We start from the raw sequence: 15,524 nt of genomic DNA on the forward strand, positions 1-15,524 counted from the left end.
TTTGTGTTCAATCTACCGGAATCCAGACATGGATGATTCTATCTTCGATTGTCTTCTCACCATTATGGCTAAGATACAAGAAGATGATAGAAAGGCTTCTTTTGTCTTTGTTGGTGATTTTAATGCTCACCATAGGGAGTGGTTAAGTTCTATCTCTCCTACCAATCGCCATGGCTTGAGAGCTTTAGACTTTGCCTCTGAATCAGGCTGTGAGCAAATCATAAATGAAGCTACTCAGGTCTGGTAATTGCTTGACTCCCCTGTCGTTATAACTAATAAGGTTGGTTCTCCAGTCGGGACATGTGATCATGCCTTGATTTCATTAGTAGTGAACACTGAGCAGCCTGTCCCTGATATATCATGCCCTTGTAAAATTTATGTGAAATCCCAAACAGACTGGAATGGGATTTTGCATGATCTTTTGTGCTTGAATTGGTCACAATTATATAGTAGTGTAGATCCTGTTGTCCCTTTGAATGAGAATCTAGTCAACATAATTGATAGGCATATCCCTTCTCGTGTGCTAAGGTACTGAGTGAAGGACAAACCATGGTTCAATGATGATTGTAGACGTGCTTATTTGGAGAAGCAAGAAGTTACGAAGTATGGAGATAGAATAAAGATCTTTTAGACAGTAGTAGTACATACAATGTTTGCAAATATTGAGACACGGGGTGCAATACAAGAAAAGGAAATGAAAGAACGAGAGAGTATACAGAACAAAGTTGTGAAAGGAATGTTTGAACAGGTTGCTATCACACCTTACTGGGGCTAATAGCAGAAACAGGAATATGGCCAGATGAAAATAGAATATGGTATGAAAAGGTGATGCTAGTTAAGTTGTGGAAGACCAAATAACGGAATCATATGGGAAATGTTGGTGAAAAAGTTTTATAGATATATGCAATAAGTAGTATATTAAAAAAAGAAGTAAGAAAGTATGAAAAGCAAGAACTCAAAAAAAAGAAATAAATAGTAAAGTGGGAAATGAAATTATAAGAAAAACAGAAGAAAAGAAAACAGGTGACCAAACTGAGGTTTGTGAATAATAGGGGCAGAAGATATTACATATGAGAACTTAACACTAATGAGGCAGTAATAGTTAAAAGACATATGAATATGATAGAATCAAAAGAAAATCATAGAAACGGGAATGATAAGAATAAGCTTTGTGTGTTGTGTAGGGAAGCAGATGATACCACGGACCATATATTTTGCGGTAATGAATTGAGAAAATTTAGAAACAATGACAGAAATAGCGAATTTAGAAAGACCAACTAAAGATGTCGCCCGGTATATTAGAAAGGCCTTTGAAGTTAGAAGTAAAAGTATATAAGATATGCTGTCTGTGTAGGAGATAACTAATGATTACTCTTTACTCTTGGGTAGTGCCATAACCTCTGTACCATGGTCTTCTACTGTCCTGGATTAAAGTTCTCTTGCTGAAGGGTACATTTTTGCACACTATTCTATCTAATTTCTCTTCCTCTTATATTGTTAAAGTTTTGATAGTTTATTCATGAGATATTTATTTTAATGTTGTTTCTGTTCTTAAAATACTTTATTTTTTCCTTGCTTCCTTTCCTCACTGGGCTGTCTTCACTGTTGGAGCCCCCGGGCTCATAGCATCCTGTATTTACAACTAGGGTTGTAGCTTAGCAAGTAATCAAAATAATAATAGTAATAATGATAATAATTATAACTATAATAATAATAGTAATAATAATAATGATGATAATGATTATAATAACAACATGAATTTTCTGCAAATTACACCTGTTTTTGTGTCTACTACCCTTGAGTTTTATTCCAGTTGTTACCAAGTTGTGGAATGATCTTCCTAATCGGGTAGTTGAATCAGTAAAACTTCAAAAGTTCAAAGTTGGAGCAATTGTTTTTATGTTGACCAGGCTGACATGAGTCTTTTTATTGTTTATATAGGACATATCTGTTTTTGGCGTTGTTAATAGTTTATATAGGACATATCTGTTTTGACGCGGTTACTGTTTTTAGAATGATATATTGTTAATCTATTTTCATCATTTATTTATTCCTTATTTCCTTTCCTCACTGGGCTATTTTTCCCTGTTGTAGCCCTTGGGCTTATAGCATCTTGCTTTTCCAACTAGGGTTGTAGCTTGGCTAGTAATAATAATAATAATAATAATAATAACAATCTAGTAGTGTGCCCACAATCACAGATCCACCATTTCAGTGTTGTGGAGAGAGCAACGAGGAACGTGCAACATCGTGGTGTTTCTTCTCAGCTGTCAGGAAGTTTCCCTAACTCGTGTAACTGGTTAATTTTGGTTGTTTTGAGCCATAATTTTCTTTTCCGTTCATCAGAAATCAAAATGGAATACATAAAGCCCGAAGATTCAGTTATAGGATCCATGTAAGTCATTAAAATATGTAATTAGGGTATGTTTTACATTTGGTCAAATGAATCGACCATTTAATTTTCCAACTAATTATGCAGGCTCGTGTATTATTATTATTATTATTATTATTATTATTATTATTATGGTATCTCTTGTAATTATGCCCATTTGACCTCTATTGTAGGTGGAAACCAATATGAGTGTTGTAACCCGGAGCTTTTGTATATCGGTGGCCAGTTTCATCCGCTTGCATACAAAATGACACTAACTAACCTAAACTGACGGGTAATTTTGTATTGTATTACAGGGGGAAATTTCGAACAGAAAATATGTTTTCCTATAGTAAATAACGTGAATCAATCGGAAACAAACAGATCAACCAATTCGGCTAACTTTGAGTTGCACGGTGTCACTTCTCTTACGAATGTACTGCGAACGATAACATTAGCAACGTTACCAATAATACACAGTGTTACCAACGTTGACGTATGGTACACAGAGTTACCAACGGCACGCTGATATTACTAACCATAGTAATGATAGGTATTTCCATACGTATTTTAAATAATTTCTACATATAAGTTTTACTCAATATATAAAAAATACAAAAAGGGCACAGAACCTAACAAAGCCACCTAACCTAGCCTAGTAGTATGACAGGTCACAAAATAACATTTGATCTACATCGGACGTTGGCAGCACTGGTTACTGTATTTTTTCATGACACAATCTTTGCAACGGCGCCTCCAAAGTTTATCCAGATATACTGTTTTGTATTTTCCTCCAGTTATAATAATTTCAAGAAGGTAATGTATAGAGAATAAAAGGCTTGTTTTACGTTTATATATCGATTCCCCAGTATGTTTTCCCCAACCAAAACCCCGAGTTCCCACTGGGGGTCCCCCATTATCGGAGGATATAGATGTATATATATTTCTAAAACTATTCATTTGCGATGGGAACGAGTGTCATTTTTGAAGAGAGCGTAATTTTTTCTATAAGAAAAAGTAGTTGTTTTCCTAGGTTACATTGCCCTGTAATACAGTGCAATGAAACCAACTGACCTACCAACTTTCCCCCCCACCCAAACTTAACTTACAAGACATGGCCTTATCTACTTGGGGGTGTATGTATGATAGAGGCCACCTGCATGTATGATTACGGCTAACTTAGAATACGGCAGTTTAAGGGGGGGGGGGGCGTTAACCCCCCTGTTAGGTAAGTAGGTTTGGTTAGGGGGGAAAGTTGAGCTTAGCTGATATCCATTTTTAGTCCACGAAGAAGGAACTGGCCGCTGATATGCAAAGGCTCTTCTAGTTGTCTAAAGGTGTAGCTAACGACCCCCTACACTGCCATATTCTAAGTCAGCCGTCATCATACTTAAAGGTGGCACTATCGTACATACACCCCCATAACCTAACCAGGAGAACAAGAGTATTACACCATGGATTAAGGACGTGTTTGCAGTCTCACTGATGTGCGTGTAGTCTCACTGACGTGCGTGCAGTCTCGCCGAATCAGTTGGTGAAGTTCATAGGGTATCTCCCCCTATGGATTAGAGACCTTAGTGTCGTTAGTGCTCCCAACACGGTGCACTATAGGGACCAAGGGCATAGGGACGTTTTTCCATTTTTTGGGTGCTAAAGTTTGGAATGCTACTGATGGGAGAGCCTCACGTAACACGAGCGCTACAGGCTGGAAGCCACCTGTTTGTGGGGGACTTCCCTTCCAAAAAATTATGAGGAAACTCCCTCAGTTGCAATTTCCTGACATCTGACAGCAGATTGTAACAGCAACAAAATCATACTTTTTGGACAATTTTTATGTGACCAATTACAATTTGTAGGCCCACTTAGGTAATTTACCAGAAACATATTGACAATTTTAATTCTTTGCTACAAACATTTGCAATATCAGTGAAGTCAAGGCTATTGGTTTTCTCAGTGACAATAACGTATCATGTAATGTTTCAATCTTTTCTGAGTCCATTGCACTCTGAAGATACGCCATCACTTCGCATGGCACTTAAGCACGCTTGCTCTATGCATTAGATGCTAGCTCTTAACAACCATACAAAGAAGATAGTGTGCAAACAGTTGAATAATGCCTTTTCTGGGAAGAAAATATTGAAAGTAAGGAAAGTGTTCTGCAACAAATGTGGATGAAAATAAAAAAAACTAGTGAAAATAAGGAACACACAAAACTAAAAGAAAGACACTAGAGGCGCCGATGCAAACGCGAAGCCTCGACCTGAACCTGAACCTTAGTCACTTTAGCAAGCAGAGACAATTTATGCTCATGGCAGCCTTTGATAGACTTGATTATTTTGCATGGCTTCTCCTGTCTTATTTCAGAAGAACAATGCTGTGGCAAGCTAGACATTGGTAAAATTACAGATTCGGCCAGAGTAACAGTATCTGATGAAAAATAATGTTTTTCCTATAGTAAATAACGTGCTCCATCTGAATTTGACGTTAATTTCACGGACTAATCAACTATTCTCCGATGACCCGGTCCCCCCTCCTCGTCAACCGACCAGGTTGGGGACCAGGTGTTTAATTCGGCGAAGAGGAAAAAGCATAACATTTCCGACTGATTTAAAGGCGAAAACACTACTGAATTCACTTTAGCAAAAACGGTCTCTATAATGGTTTTTGCTCAGCTGTGGCTCGCTTCATTCGCAAAGAACAGAAAACTTCACTGCTCCTTTTTACTGGCATGTGGTACACATAGAGCTGCTCTTGTCATTTTAACAACCATAATGTTTTCTCCTTAAACCCCCCCCCAAAAAAAAAAAATACTCACTTTATATTTGGGATGTAGAGGGTTGGGTATCATTGGGGTCTTCTAACAAATATTGTTGTATTGGAGGGTAAAGACAACTGGCAGTAATGAAATAATTATGCAAGAAGGTCTACTTTGGGTAGTATAAAGAAAAACCTAGAAAAGTATGGCCAAAAATACTTTGTTAGTTTTATTATAGTTCGTGGTATAACGCTATGCAATTTTAATAATTGTTAATTACACTTGGGGTACCATTGTAATCGCCATGAAACTTTGCCATGGTTTTCAAGTAAGAATAACTACAGGCAACATGCTTTTCTAAAGGACGATCTATACGTAAACAATTAAACACTATGACACGGACAAAGCGACTACTAGTCTTGGGCAGTGGTTTCACAAAGATGACAAAGGAGAAAAAACAAGGCGAAATATGGTAAGTTTCCGTGGTTTAGGTTATGATTGGTTAATGGGAAAATCAGACTTAAATCTGATGGTGTCTTCCAAGTAAACCTGTCAAAAGTAGGTAACTCGTTCAAACTTGAGCAAGTGGGAAATTTATATATACTGTATAGCGGGTTAGAAAGATTGAAGACATAAGTAATGATAGCGTCAAGGCTATACTAAGGTTGTTCCCATACTAACAAACCTTCCGTTATGTATGTGGATTATTTTTCAGCGTATCTGGAAGGTAGCCATTAGACTTTAATTGTGAGGTGGCAATGCCTAACCGCTTGAGCGAGTAGGCTTGGGGTTACCCAGCTGTCTCTATATATACTCTCACAGCAGTGAGAGATGCCACTTTTTCTTTTGGCTCGGTAGAGATCGAACGTGTCCTCTCTCTCCCTGACTGTCATTGGACCTTTTGATTTTGCTTTCTATTTTCAGGTGTGTGTGTTCTCTCTACAATTGCCTTCATGCGAACCTCCCAGGACACTAGGGTCCCGCGTGCGGTACTGTCTTGTCTTCGTCGGAGACCGACCCGCACTCTCAGTTCTTAGCGCACCGGGCATTGCTGCGAGCAGGGTTCGTCCTTCGCAGAGTGTAGGGAGTGGCCTGTCTCCCAATGGGAGAGATTTAGGCGGCACCAGAAGACGGCGGCAAAGCGCATTCTTTCTACCTCAGGGGCGAGGAAAGGGCGTTCTTCGCGCACCCCCAAATCTCTCTTAAAGGCTCCTTCTCGCTCGCGCTCTTCTGAGGGACGATCGAGTAGGAGCGCAGACAGACTAACTTCTTGGGAACCCCGGGCTACTGGGAGGGGTTGTTGCTTCTCCTAGAGGAGCAACTTTACTTCCAGCCGCCGGGAAGCCATTGTTCCTTTCTGATCTTTTGCAGGTGTGGTTGTCCTTGGGGTTTTTGGGACTGCCTTTGAAGGAGGAGCTGCTGCGCCTTCTTCAGCGTGGTGCTAGGAAGGACCCTTCTCCGGAGCTGTCGACATCTCGCGCTCTGTGTGAGGTTCATCTTTCGCCCTCTCCTGGCTCTTCCACGTGCGGACGAGGTGATCGCTCGTGTTCACCTCTCCAATGGCCTCCTGCTGACAATGAACCTTCTCTCCATCCTGGGACCTCGTCCCCTAACCTTCAACCCTTTGTTTCTCCCTAAAGGACGAGCATAGCAATCGCCTCGTTCTTCTGGACACTCTTCCCCTGATCGCCGTTTAATACGATCAGAAGATCTTCTGATCGTAGGTCATCACCATCCGAGCGCTCTTCTTTTAGAAGGCGCTCACGCTTTAGAGCTTCGTGCTCACGAGACCGCAGGTCCTAATGGTCTCCTTAGAGGCGTTAATCTTCATGTGGACAAGTCTTGCGTTCGCGTTCCGCACGATAATGAGCACAGTCTAGACCTGGGTCCAGACGCTCGCGTTCTAGATCGCGAGGACAGTGCTCTCGTTTACGAGGGCGGCGTTCACACTAGTGACGGTACCGGTCATGTTCGCGAGGCCGACGCTCATCTTCGCGAAATAGGCATTCGAACGAGAGCTACACTATATGTTCCCATTCACGATCACGAACCGCGTGTCTGCGATTAAGGTCTAGACGTTCCTCGTCTAGAGGTACAGGTAGGCACACAAGCAGTCCAGGACCGGACCTGATGTTGAAAATGACCACTCCTCAGACAGGCGTCCAGTGCCTCTCACCGCCTGAGGAGTCTTAGGAAGCGTTTGCCTACGTGACCCTGGAAACGCGTCCCGCTGTGACACTTTCTCCAACAAGAGTAGTTCCTACTCTGTTTATATTGTTTTCTTTATGTATGACTGACCGAGTACTATAACTGTGTCTGGGGACTTTGTACTGAATTCATTAGTGTCCAATGTGTGGGCAGTTTTTTTTTTTCTTATCATTTGAACTTTGTTAATATGAGGCTGAAGTGTAAAGGGATACAGTACTAGTTTTTTCTTAAAATTGAAATTCCCTTAACGTAGTATTTATCAACCATTTTATTTCATATTTTGAAATAACTTTTTTTTTTTTTTTTACACCACCTCCCTGAAGGTATCTATGTTGCAGCCTTTCATTAAGCAATAATATTACTTATTTTCCTCTCCTAATTTTTGATTACCTTAAAATAAGAAAAACCTCCTACCTGGAAAGCATGCTGCCACTATTTATATAGGACTACATGCATGCCAGTAATAATATGAAATGGCATACTTCTAGAACAATGTTAAGCAACTACAGTTCTAGCTGGGTCCCCTTGCCTGTATAAAATCAAGAGGTTGTGCTCAGTTCATCCCTGATTGTTTACTTTTTTGCCCAAATTTCTGGGTATTCCACCGTATTTTATTGTGTAGTGAACGTTGGAGTGTGGTCGGCATTCGGACACTAGGCATTCCATGTGCTACATCTGGCCACAGTCTGCAAACCACTACATCATTTTTGGTGCCTAGACCTGGGAAACACCTACCTTTAGATAGGGCTTCATCATCGACCAAGGGTCGCAAAGTTAAGAGAAGCCTTGTTCGGGATGTGGAGAGCCTCGTCTCAATTGTCAGTGACCTGGCAACTCAGGTGAAGCCTCTGACACTTCAGGTGGCAGCGCTTGAGAGCATTGAGCCGCCACCACCATGCCACGTTACCACTGGGGTCACAACCACAGTGACCACCAGTGCTCCTTCTACGTCCCCGGCTTGGCCGAACGTCAATGGTCTGGCAATTCCTGTAACTGGAGCTGGGTCAGTAATAGGAGGTCTCCAGCCCCCTCCAAGGCTCTCACCGTTACTCCCACCTGTGCCTGTTTTCTGGGAGTCTAATGTTGGGAGTGGACCTCTTGCCTCCTTGTCTGTATCATCAACCAACCCTTTTAGTCCATCGGAGACTTCGGCTAGTGGACTAGGGGAGCAGTTCTTGGATAACCTGGCTGAAACCAGTCAGCCAGAAAAGGCTCCAGTAGCTATACCTGAGGCAGTTCCTGCCATGTCAAGGGCCATTCCAAAATGGGGACGCCAGGCCAAGGACATAACCAGACCACCTATACCAGAAATGACGACGTCGTCACAGGAGTCTACCAGTGAAGATTCTGGTAGCAAGACTTCTGGTGACAGTTCCAGCTCCTGTTCCAGTGTCAGCTCAGACGACAATGTCTCCACCTACCATGTCCATTCCCTCCAGACAGACTGCCATCTGTATGATCTGCTCAAGGCCCTTGACTCCAGGAAGAGCCCCAATCCTGGGATCTTCCGGTGAGAAACTGGCCAGAGTTTTGCCTGATTCCTGAAGGATTTTGAGGCCTACTGTGCCGGTAGGTATACTGCAGGAAACTCTGGCCGGTGGACCGCTGAGCTAGGAAGGTTCCTAAGGGAGGCGTTCTCAGCAATAGGGGGTCCCGAGATCTCTTACCATGACATGAAATAACGCCTCCTTGACTGGTGCCGAGAAGCCCGAGAGAGGCATGATGCAGGAAGGAAGGCCTGGTTCAGAAGTGCCACCTGTGGAGAGGGTGAACTGCTGAAGATCTATGCCATGTGGTTGGCCTCCTTGTACAGGTCTGCATATCCTCGGCGTAGCTTTAACCAGAGAGAGCTGAGGCGAAAGCTGCTTAAAACGGTTCCAAGCTAAACTGCAAGTTGACAGGAGCAGGCCACTTAGCAGGATGTCCTACACCTGTCGAGTCTTCGCGATGAGGCATTCCGTCAGCTAGCCAGAAGGCAGAGGACTTGGCCATCAGTCGTGTGGGACATTCATGGCACGGCTTGTATACCAACACGGTTGCCTTTTTTACACTTTTGGGTTCTCTTGTGTCAGTCCAGTATTCCACATTCCCCACAGGTTGAGGATTGGATTTCACAAAGTAGGAACTGTTAAATTGTGGATTGTAATCTCCCCCATGGAGCGTGGTTCAAGTTTTTCAGTCCCTGAATTCTCGTATGACATCTCTCATTCAAGGGAATGGAGAGAAGTAAGCTTTAACTTCGTCCCGTTGTTTGTTGCCAAGACTCAGAATCCGGGGGTTTCGTATCCTAGATTCGACTCTCTCCGGATAACGAGTCCCCGCTATGTAACCGACAACCCAGATCATCTGTTACTATGCCCAGTAAGGTGTTTGGGGCGCTACCTCAAGAGAACAGCAGCAGTTGGGCCCAGAGTGCCCTCACCTTTTGTCAGCATGGGCAGAAACAAGAGGAGGATCGCGAAAAGAACAATTACCGCATGAATTCGCAGGGTCATTGACCTTGCTCAGAATCTCGATATTCCTCCATCACGTCGGCCCAGAACCCCCAATGTCAGGGGATTAGCTACATCCCTGGCCTTCAGAAAGAACTACTCTATGACGCAGGTATTGCAAGCGGGTGTGCGGAAATGCCAATCTACTTTCACCGCCCACTACCTGCAAGATTTAACCCACAGACACCTCAATCCATTCTCTATCAGTGCTTTGGTGGTTACACAACAGGTGGTATAGTACCTCAAGCTCCGTATTGGAGTAGTAGCAGAACGTTTAGGGCATTGGTTACCCGGGTCTTTGAATGAATGAAAAGTAATGTATGGCTCTCTTTCTTTCTTCATCCTCAACCCCCTTGGGGAAATCAGCATTGTGGGACCTCTGCACAAGCTGATCTCAAACCTCTACAAGTAAAGCATTGCTCCCTTGTGTAATCTAATATTGTCCCAATACTGTTGCGTCCCCATACCCCGGCAAGGTGGTATTGGGGATGTCTCGGTCTCCTCGGTTATTCCTACAAGACTTGGAATAACTTCACATACAGCTTGCATAGGCCGCAGACCTTGCTTAGCAGGTTTAGTGAGATGTTAGGGTCTCCTTATTCGTGTCCTAATCTGCACAATAGGGAGTAACCCAGGTAAGGCCAAAAGCTAGATTGGCAGGGACGTCCACCTTCCTAATGGTTGAGTTACCCCTATAAATATCGTTGGTTTGTATTCCAATTACGGAACAAATGACAAATTTGGAAGTAATTTGTTTTTTTCCTAACGATACAAACCTTAGCTATTTATACTTACTTGCCCGCCAATCCTGTCCCCTGTCAAAGTCCTACCTCCAAGCAAAGTGAAGCATAATCACAGGTGTGTGGGTGAAAGGGATAGCTAGCTACCCCCTCATACCTCCCCTAACTAGTGGGATGGGTAGTTAACCCTCACTAAATTCTAATGGCTCGTTCTTTCAGCTTCACCGAAATTAATACTCCTATAAATAGCTTAGGTTTGCATCGTTAGGAAAAATACAAATTATCCAAATTTGTCATATCTCCCTGTTTGTCACTTTTTCAGACCTTTAGCAGGATTGATCACTCACATTTAGAATAATCTATTCTGCTAAGGGTCTTTTCTGATTTATTTTGCTGTCTCAATTTTAATCTTATTCCTCTTATTCTGTCCAAAGAAAGGGGAAATTTTTCCACATCCTTCATATCAATATGGGATATTGGGATAGATAAATTTTCTTAAGGCAGTGTTTCCCAACCCTGGGGTAAATTACCCCAGTGGGGTAATGGACCCGTATTTTTGGGGTAATCAAGATGTTCTGAAATTGAGTTATTCACATTCACATTGAATATTCTGCACTGATGATGGTTCATATTGATATCCCTTAAAATGGAAAAGTTTGCATTTGTTTTGGATCCTTAACTATAAGCAGCCAATAGCGGGCTACATGATCCATACAGTTCATCAGGTGGCTGCAAAAAAACATCCGATGTTACCGGATATAGGTTCAATGGGGTAATTGATTAGTTGGAAATATAATTTTGGGGTAATCATTTAAAAAAGGTTGGGAAACACTGTCTTAAGGTAATGTTTATTAATATGGAGTTTTTGTAATAAGATTAATATTAATAGTACTTACCTAGATAATTTATTTTGTCCAACCCATCCTTTCCCATATCCGTCAAGTCACCAAACTGAATTCAAATGGAGTAGCTTGCTGGTTAATCAGCAATGTTGCCAGCTGGGGGACATAGTAGGAGGTAGCAGGGTTACCAATGTGGTTAAATTTTGGGCAGTTTTTGCATTTAGGGTTATATAAATTATCTAGGGAAGTATTATTAACCCTTTTACCCCCAGGCTATTTGGAAATTTCCAACCTTTAACCCCCAGTGGTTATTTTTTTCCCCGCACATTTTGCCGTATATTTTTTTTAAATTGCTTTAACAGGCTTAATTTTTGTCATAGAGAGGTCAGGTTGGTTTCATTCTCTTGGAAAATGCCTGAAGTTTCTCAAAAAAATATCAAAAATATAAAAAAAGAAATTTTATAGCATTTTTTGCAAGGACGTACCGGTACGTCCATGGGGGTAAAGGGATGGCTTTTGTGAAACGTACCAGTACGTCCTTTGGGGGTAAAAGGGTTAATGTTAATTATATTATGAAAATTCCATTTACTTGTCAGATTTATGATTTTTTTTTCTTTTTTCAGATTGTGTTGTGATTGTGGTTCTCAGATTCAGCCAAATCCCACAAATCGATGCATTGCCTGTATAAGAGCTCGCAATGATATTACCGAGGATATACCAAAGCAAGGCACTTTATACTTTTGTCGAGGTTGTGAGCGGTATCTGGATCCTCCAGGAACTTGGGTTCCTGCTGCCTTAGAGTCGAAGGAGTTACTGAGGCTATGCTTGAAGAAAATAAAAGGACTCAACAAAGTTCGGCTAATTGATGCTGGATTTGCTTGGACAGAGCCACATTCTATGAGAATTAAGGTAATGTACTCTAATCTGATTGATAAACAATTGTCCCTACACAGATGCAAACCCTCGTTCTTTACTTAGGGAGAATGATAACAGCGAAACTGGAATATAGCAGTTAAAAATTGTAATGAGATGTCCAGAACTGCCCGGTAGTTACTGGCTGGTAGCAAGGTTGCACCGACCCCCGTTGGCTCATTGAGGACAGTGAGGACAGATGTTCTTGTTGGCTGGAATATTTTGGCAGTTGACTAACTTTTTATTTGCTTTCTCTTTTGAGCGTGTTTGCAACTTCAAGTGTGTTTGAGGACACCTGCAGAGATGAGGAAGTGTTCTGGGGTTCCGCTCAAGACCTGCGGTACCTTCACAAGCTCTTGGGACGCAGAACCTTACCAGTTATGCCCAACCTGCAGAGGACACTCCTGAAGCCAGGCCTCCCCTTGTGACAAGTGTCAGGACTGGTTGCCTTCTCAGTGAGAAGTATGGTAGGCGGAAGGAGAAGTCTAAGAAGGATCCTCTACCTTTTGAGTCATCTTTGTGGTCAAAGAATGCCCTACTTCCTTCATCCACCTTTGGTACTCTGCCCTCCAACTCTTCTTTATTAGTTTTTTCCGGAGGCCATTTGAGCAACGGTGGTGGCCCTTTAACCTTAGAGAAAACCTTGGGTCAAGGTATTCCTTCCGTTTTCCAAAGCAAACGGGTGGGCCTTTTCAGTTAGAGCCTCCTACTTCTTTTCAGTATAACTACTCATGAGGCTTATTGTGTCCAACTTGGGACTTCAGGGTTAGCTTTCTGAGGAGTAGCTGAATTAGGTCCTTTCTTCAGGACACCAATAGGAGCAGCTTGCAGCCTCTGTTTCGGAGGATGTTGGCCCTTCGGTGTTGTTGAGAGAAGCCTGCTGTTTTACCCCGATCACCTTTTGAGACTTCTTAAGGAGACATTTCTCCCAGGCGCCCTTCCTTAGGGAAGCCACCTTTATCTCATGTGCTGAGGGCTTCCAAGCAAGTGCCTGACCCTCACCACCATGGAGGGAGTTCTCCTTGAGAGCACACTAGCTCCCCTGGGGTGTGCTTGCAGGGTTGTTACATGATCTGCCAGATCCTTCATCTTTGGAAGAGGATCTTTGGGGAGCCTCTTTTTCTCCACCTGAGAAGTCTAGGGGATCTTCCTGAGATGACTCATTATCACGTTGCTCAAGTAGACGCTCTTCTCCATCATAGTTCTCTCCCAGATACGCTTATCAGAAAGGCTTCCCCTTCTAGCGCCTCACCCCAATGCGCCTCACACACCAAGACATACTTCGCTTTTTATCGCCCCTCTGTATTTTCCCTTGCAAAGGACACTCCTGCTCGTAGGCTTCCCTGTGCTCTAGTGTCGGGAGTGGCCATCAAGAGGAGGAAGAAGTCTGAAAATGATTCTTTGCCTTCAGGGACTTCTTTCCCCTTTCTGGACATATGATTTTGCCTCACGAGAAGCAGTGTGTCACGATACTTTTCCATTGAAGGAGAGCCCTACCCATGATCAGAATGAAGTCACCGAAGCACAGGATGACCGATCTTACCTAGTTTCATGAGATATTGACTGATCCCTCTGCGTGGTCTCATGGGAAGAATTATACTATGCCGAAACACAATCAAAATGAGACCAACCATAAGTGCTATGGGTCAGGACATTGGCAGCTGATGGATGTTCCCGAGACTCTTCGGTGACTTCATCACCAGTGTCCATCAATTTAGCAATATCAGCACTGACAACAGAGATCTGATGCAAGAGTCAGGTGCAGAGGTGCTTTTTTCTCGGGCCCGGAGTCTCCTGTGATGGAAGCCACTTTGAGGATCAGCTGAGCACCTTCTTGTTCAGCCTTCGGTTGGGTGCAGTTATTTACTTCAACTTAATTTGGAGATAGACATTACCAAGCAGGCAGAAGGCAAGGACCTCTGTAACACTGCAGCCACCTTACAAACAGTCTTTGGATCCTTGTTAGATTATTTTTGGTTGTTTTTTGTAACAGAAAATAAATATCTGAAATGGTCTAACTTTGATTTTTGTAGTTATATGACCTAGTTTAAAGAGTAATAATGACCTGACTCGAGGTGGTAATACTTATAAAAAGAAAGCCAAAAGAATAAATAATATGGATGGCTCACAAAAATATACTTTATTACATATCTAAAGAGAATGCTGTGTACATTTTTTACAAAATATCACTTAGTGCAATAAATTGGTATCAAGCAGGTTTTACTTTACATTTTTTATAATCTAACTTTTTACATCTCAGTGTACATTCGCCTGTACTAAAGCTCCCTATTGGAGCCCCTGGTCTTATAGCATCCTGCTTTTCCAACTAGGGTTGTAGCTTAGCAAGTAATAATAATAATAACAACACCACGGTATTAGCTTACATAAACAAGTAAGAAGGTACTTTTTCACAGCATCTATGCCACCTAGCTGTGGAAATAATAAGATGGGCAGAAAATAATTTGGTAGCCCTATCAGCGCGCTTCATTCCCTGTAAAAGGAACATTCTGGTGGAGAATATAAGCAGGAATACTCAGATAGTTGGCTTCGAGTGATCATGGAAACATCAGATACCTAACAAAGTCTTAACTGCCTGGTTCGCTGATGATAGATCTGTTCCCAACTTTCATCAAGCGGAAGCTTCCGATGTAGTGCTCACCAGTACTGTATCTCCAGGTTGTCTGTTCAGTGGGACAACATAGACATCTATGCTTTTCCCTCTGCTGCCTAGTAAAGAGGCTTCTGAACAAATTAAGGGCATTGCAAGACCTCTTCATGACCACATATATCTCTGATGTTCAAATATTGATAAGGGGTGTATGTGAAAAAAAAATTAAATGTTTTTTTGTATCTAGGGAAAATACAATTTTCAATATTAAACTTACCCGATAATCATGTAGCTGTCAACTCTGTTGCCCGACAGAATTCTATGGAGGGATACGCCAGCTATCACAATACTAGAAGGGGGTGTTCTTACCAGCGCCACCTGTGGCCAGGTACTCAAGTACTTCTTGTTGACACCTCCTCAATTATTCCTCTGTCGTGCTTCTGACAAGACGTTCTGGGATACGCTTATGTTCTTGGAGTATTTTCACGACTTTGGTGAAGTATTTCTCTTTGATTTCGGCTGTCGCTTTACTGGAAACTTCTATTTTAGCTTAGTTAGCTTTTGGAATTAATTTGATTAATTTTGGTGACGAAGAG

The 15,524-nt window shown here is 42.3% G+C and overlaps 1 protein-coding gene across 1 annotated transcript in view; it reads left to right on the top strand.

Annotated features, from left to right (window-relative positions):
- Nucleotides 1-2,210: 2,210 nt before the first annotated feature.
- Nucleotides 2,211-15,524, top strand: part of Nmd3 (60S ribosomal export protein NMD3) — a 63,344-nt gene continuing 50,030 nt past the window's right edge. The window contains exons 1-2 of the mRNA XM_068356932.1: nt 2,211-2,395; nt 12,032-12,317. Coding sequence (XP_068213033.1) covers nt 2,355-2,395; nt 12,032-12,317 — 327 coding nt within the window. The 5' untranslated portion in view covers nt 2,211-2,354. The remainder of the gene's footprint in view (nt 2,396-12,031; nt 12,318-15,524) is intronic.

This window comes from Palaemon carinicauda, chromosome 33 (genome assembly GCF_036898095.1).
Source record: "Palaemon carinicauda isolate YSFRI2023 chromosome 33, ASM3689809v2, whole genome shotgun sequence".
NCBI lineage: Eukaryota > Metazoa > Arthropoda > Malacostraca > Decapoda > Palaemonidae > Palaemon > Palaemon carinicauda.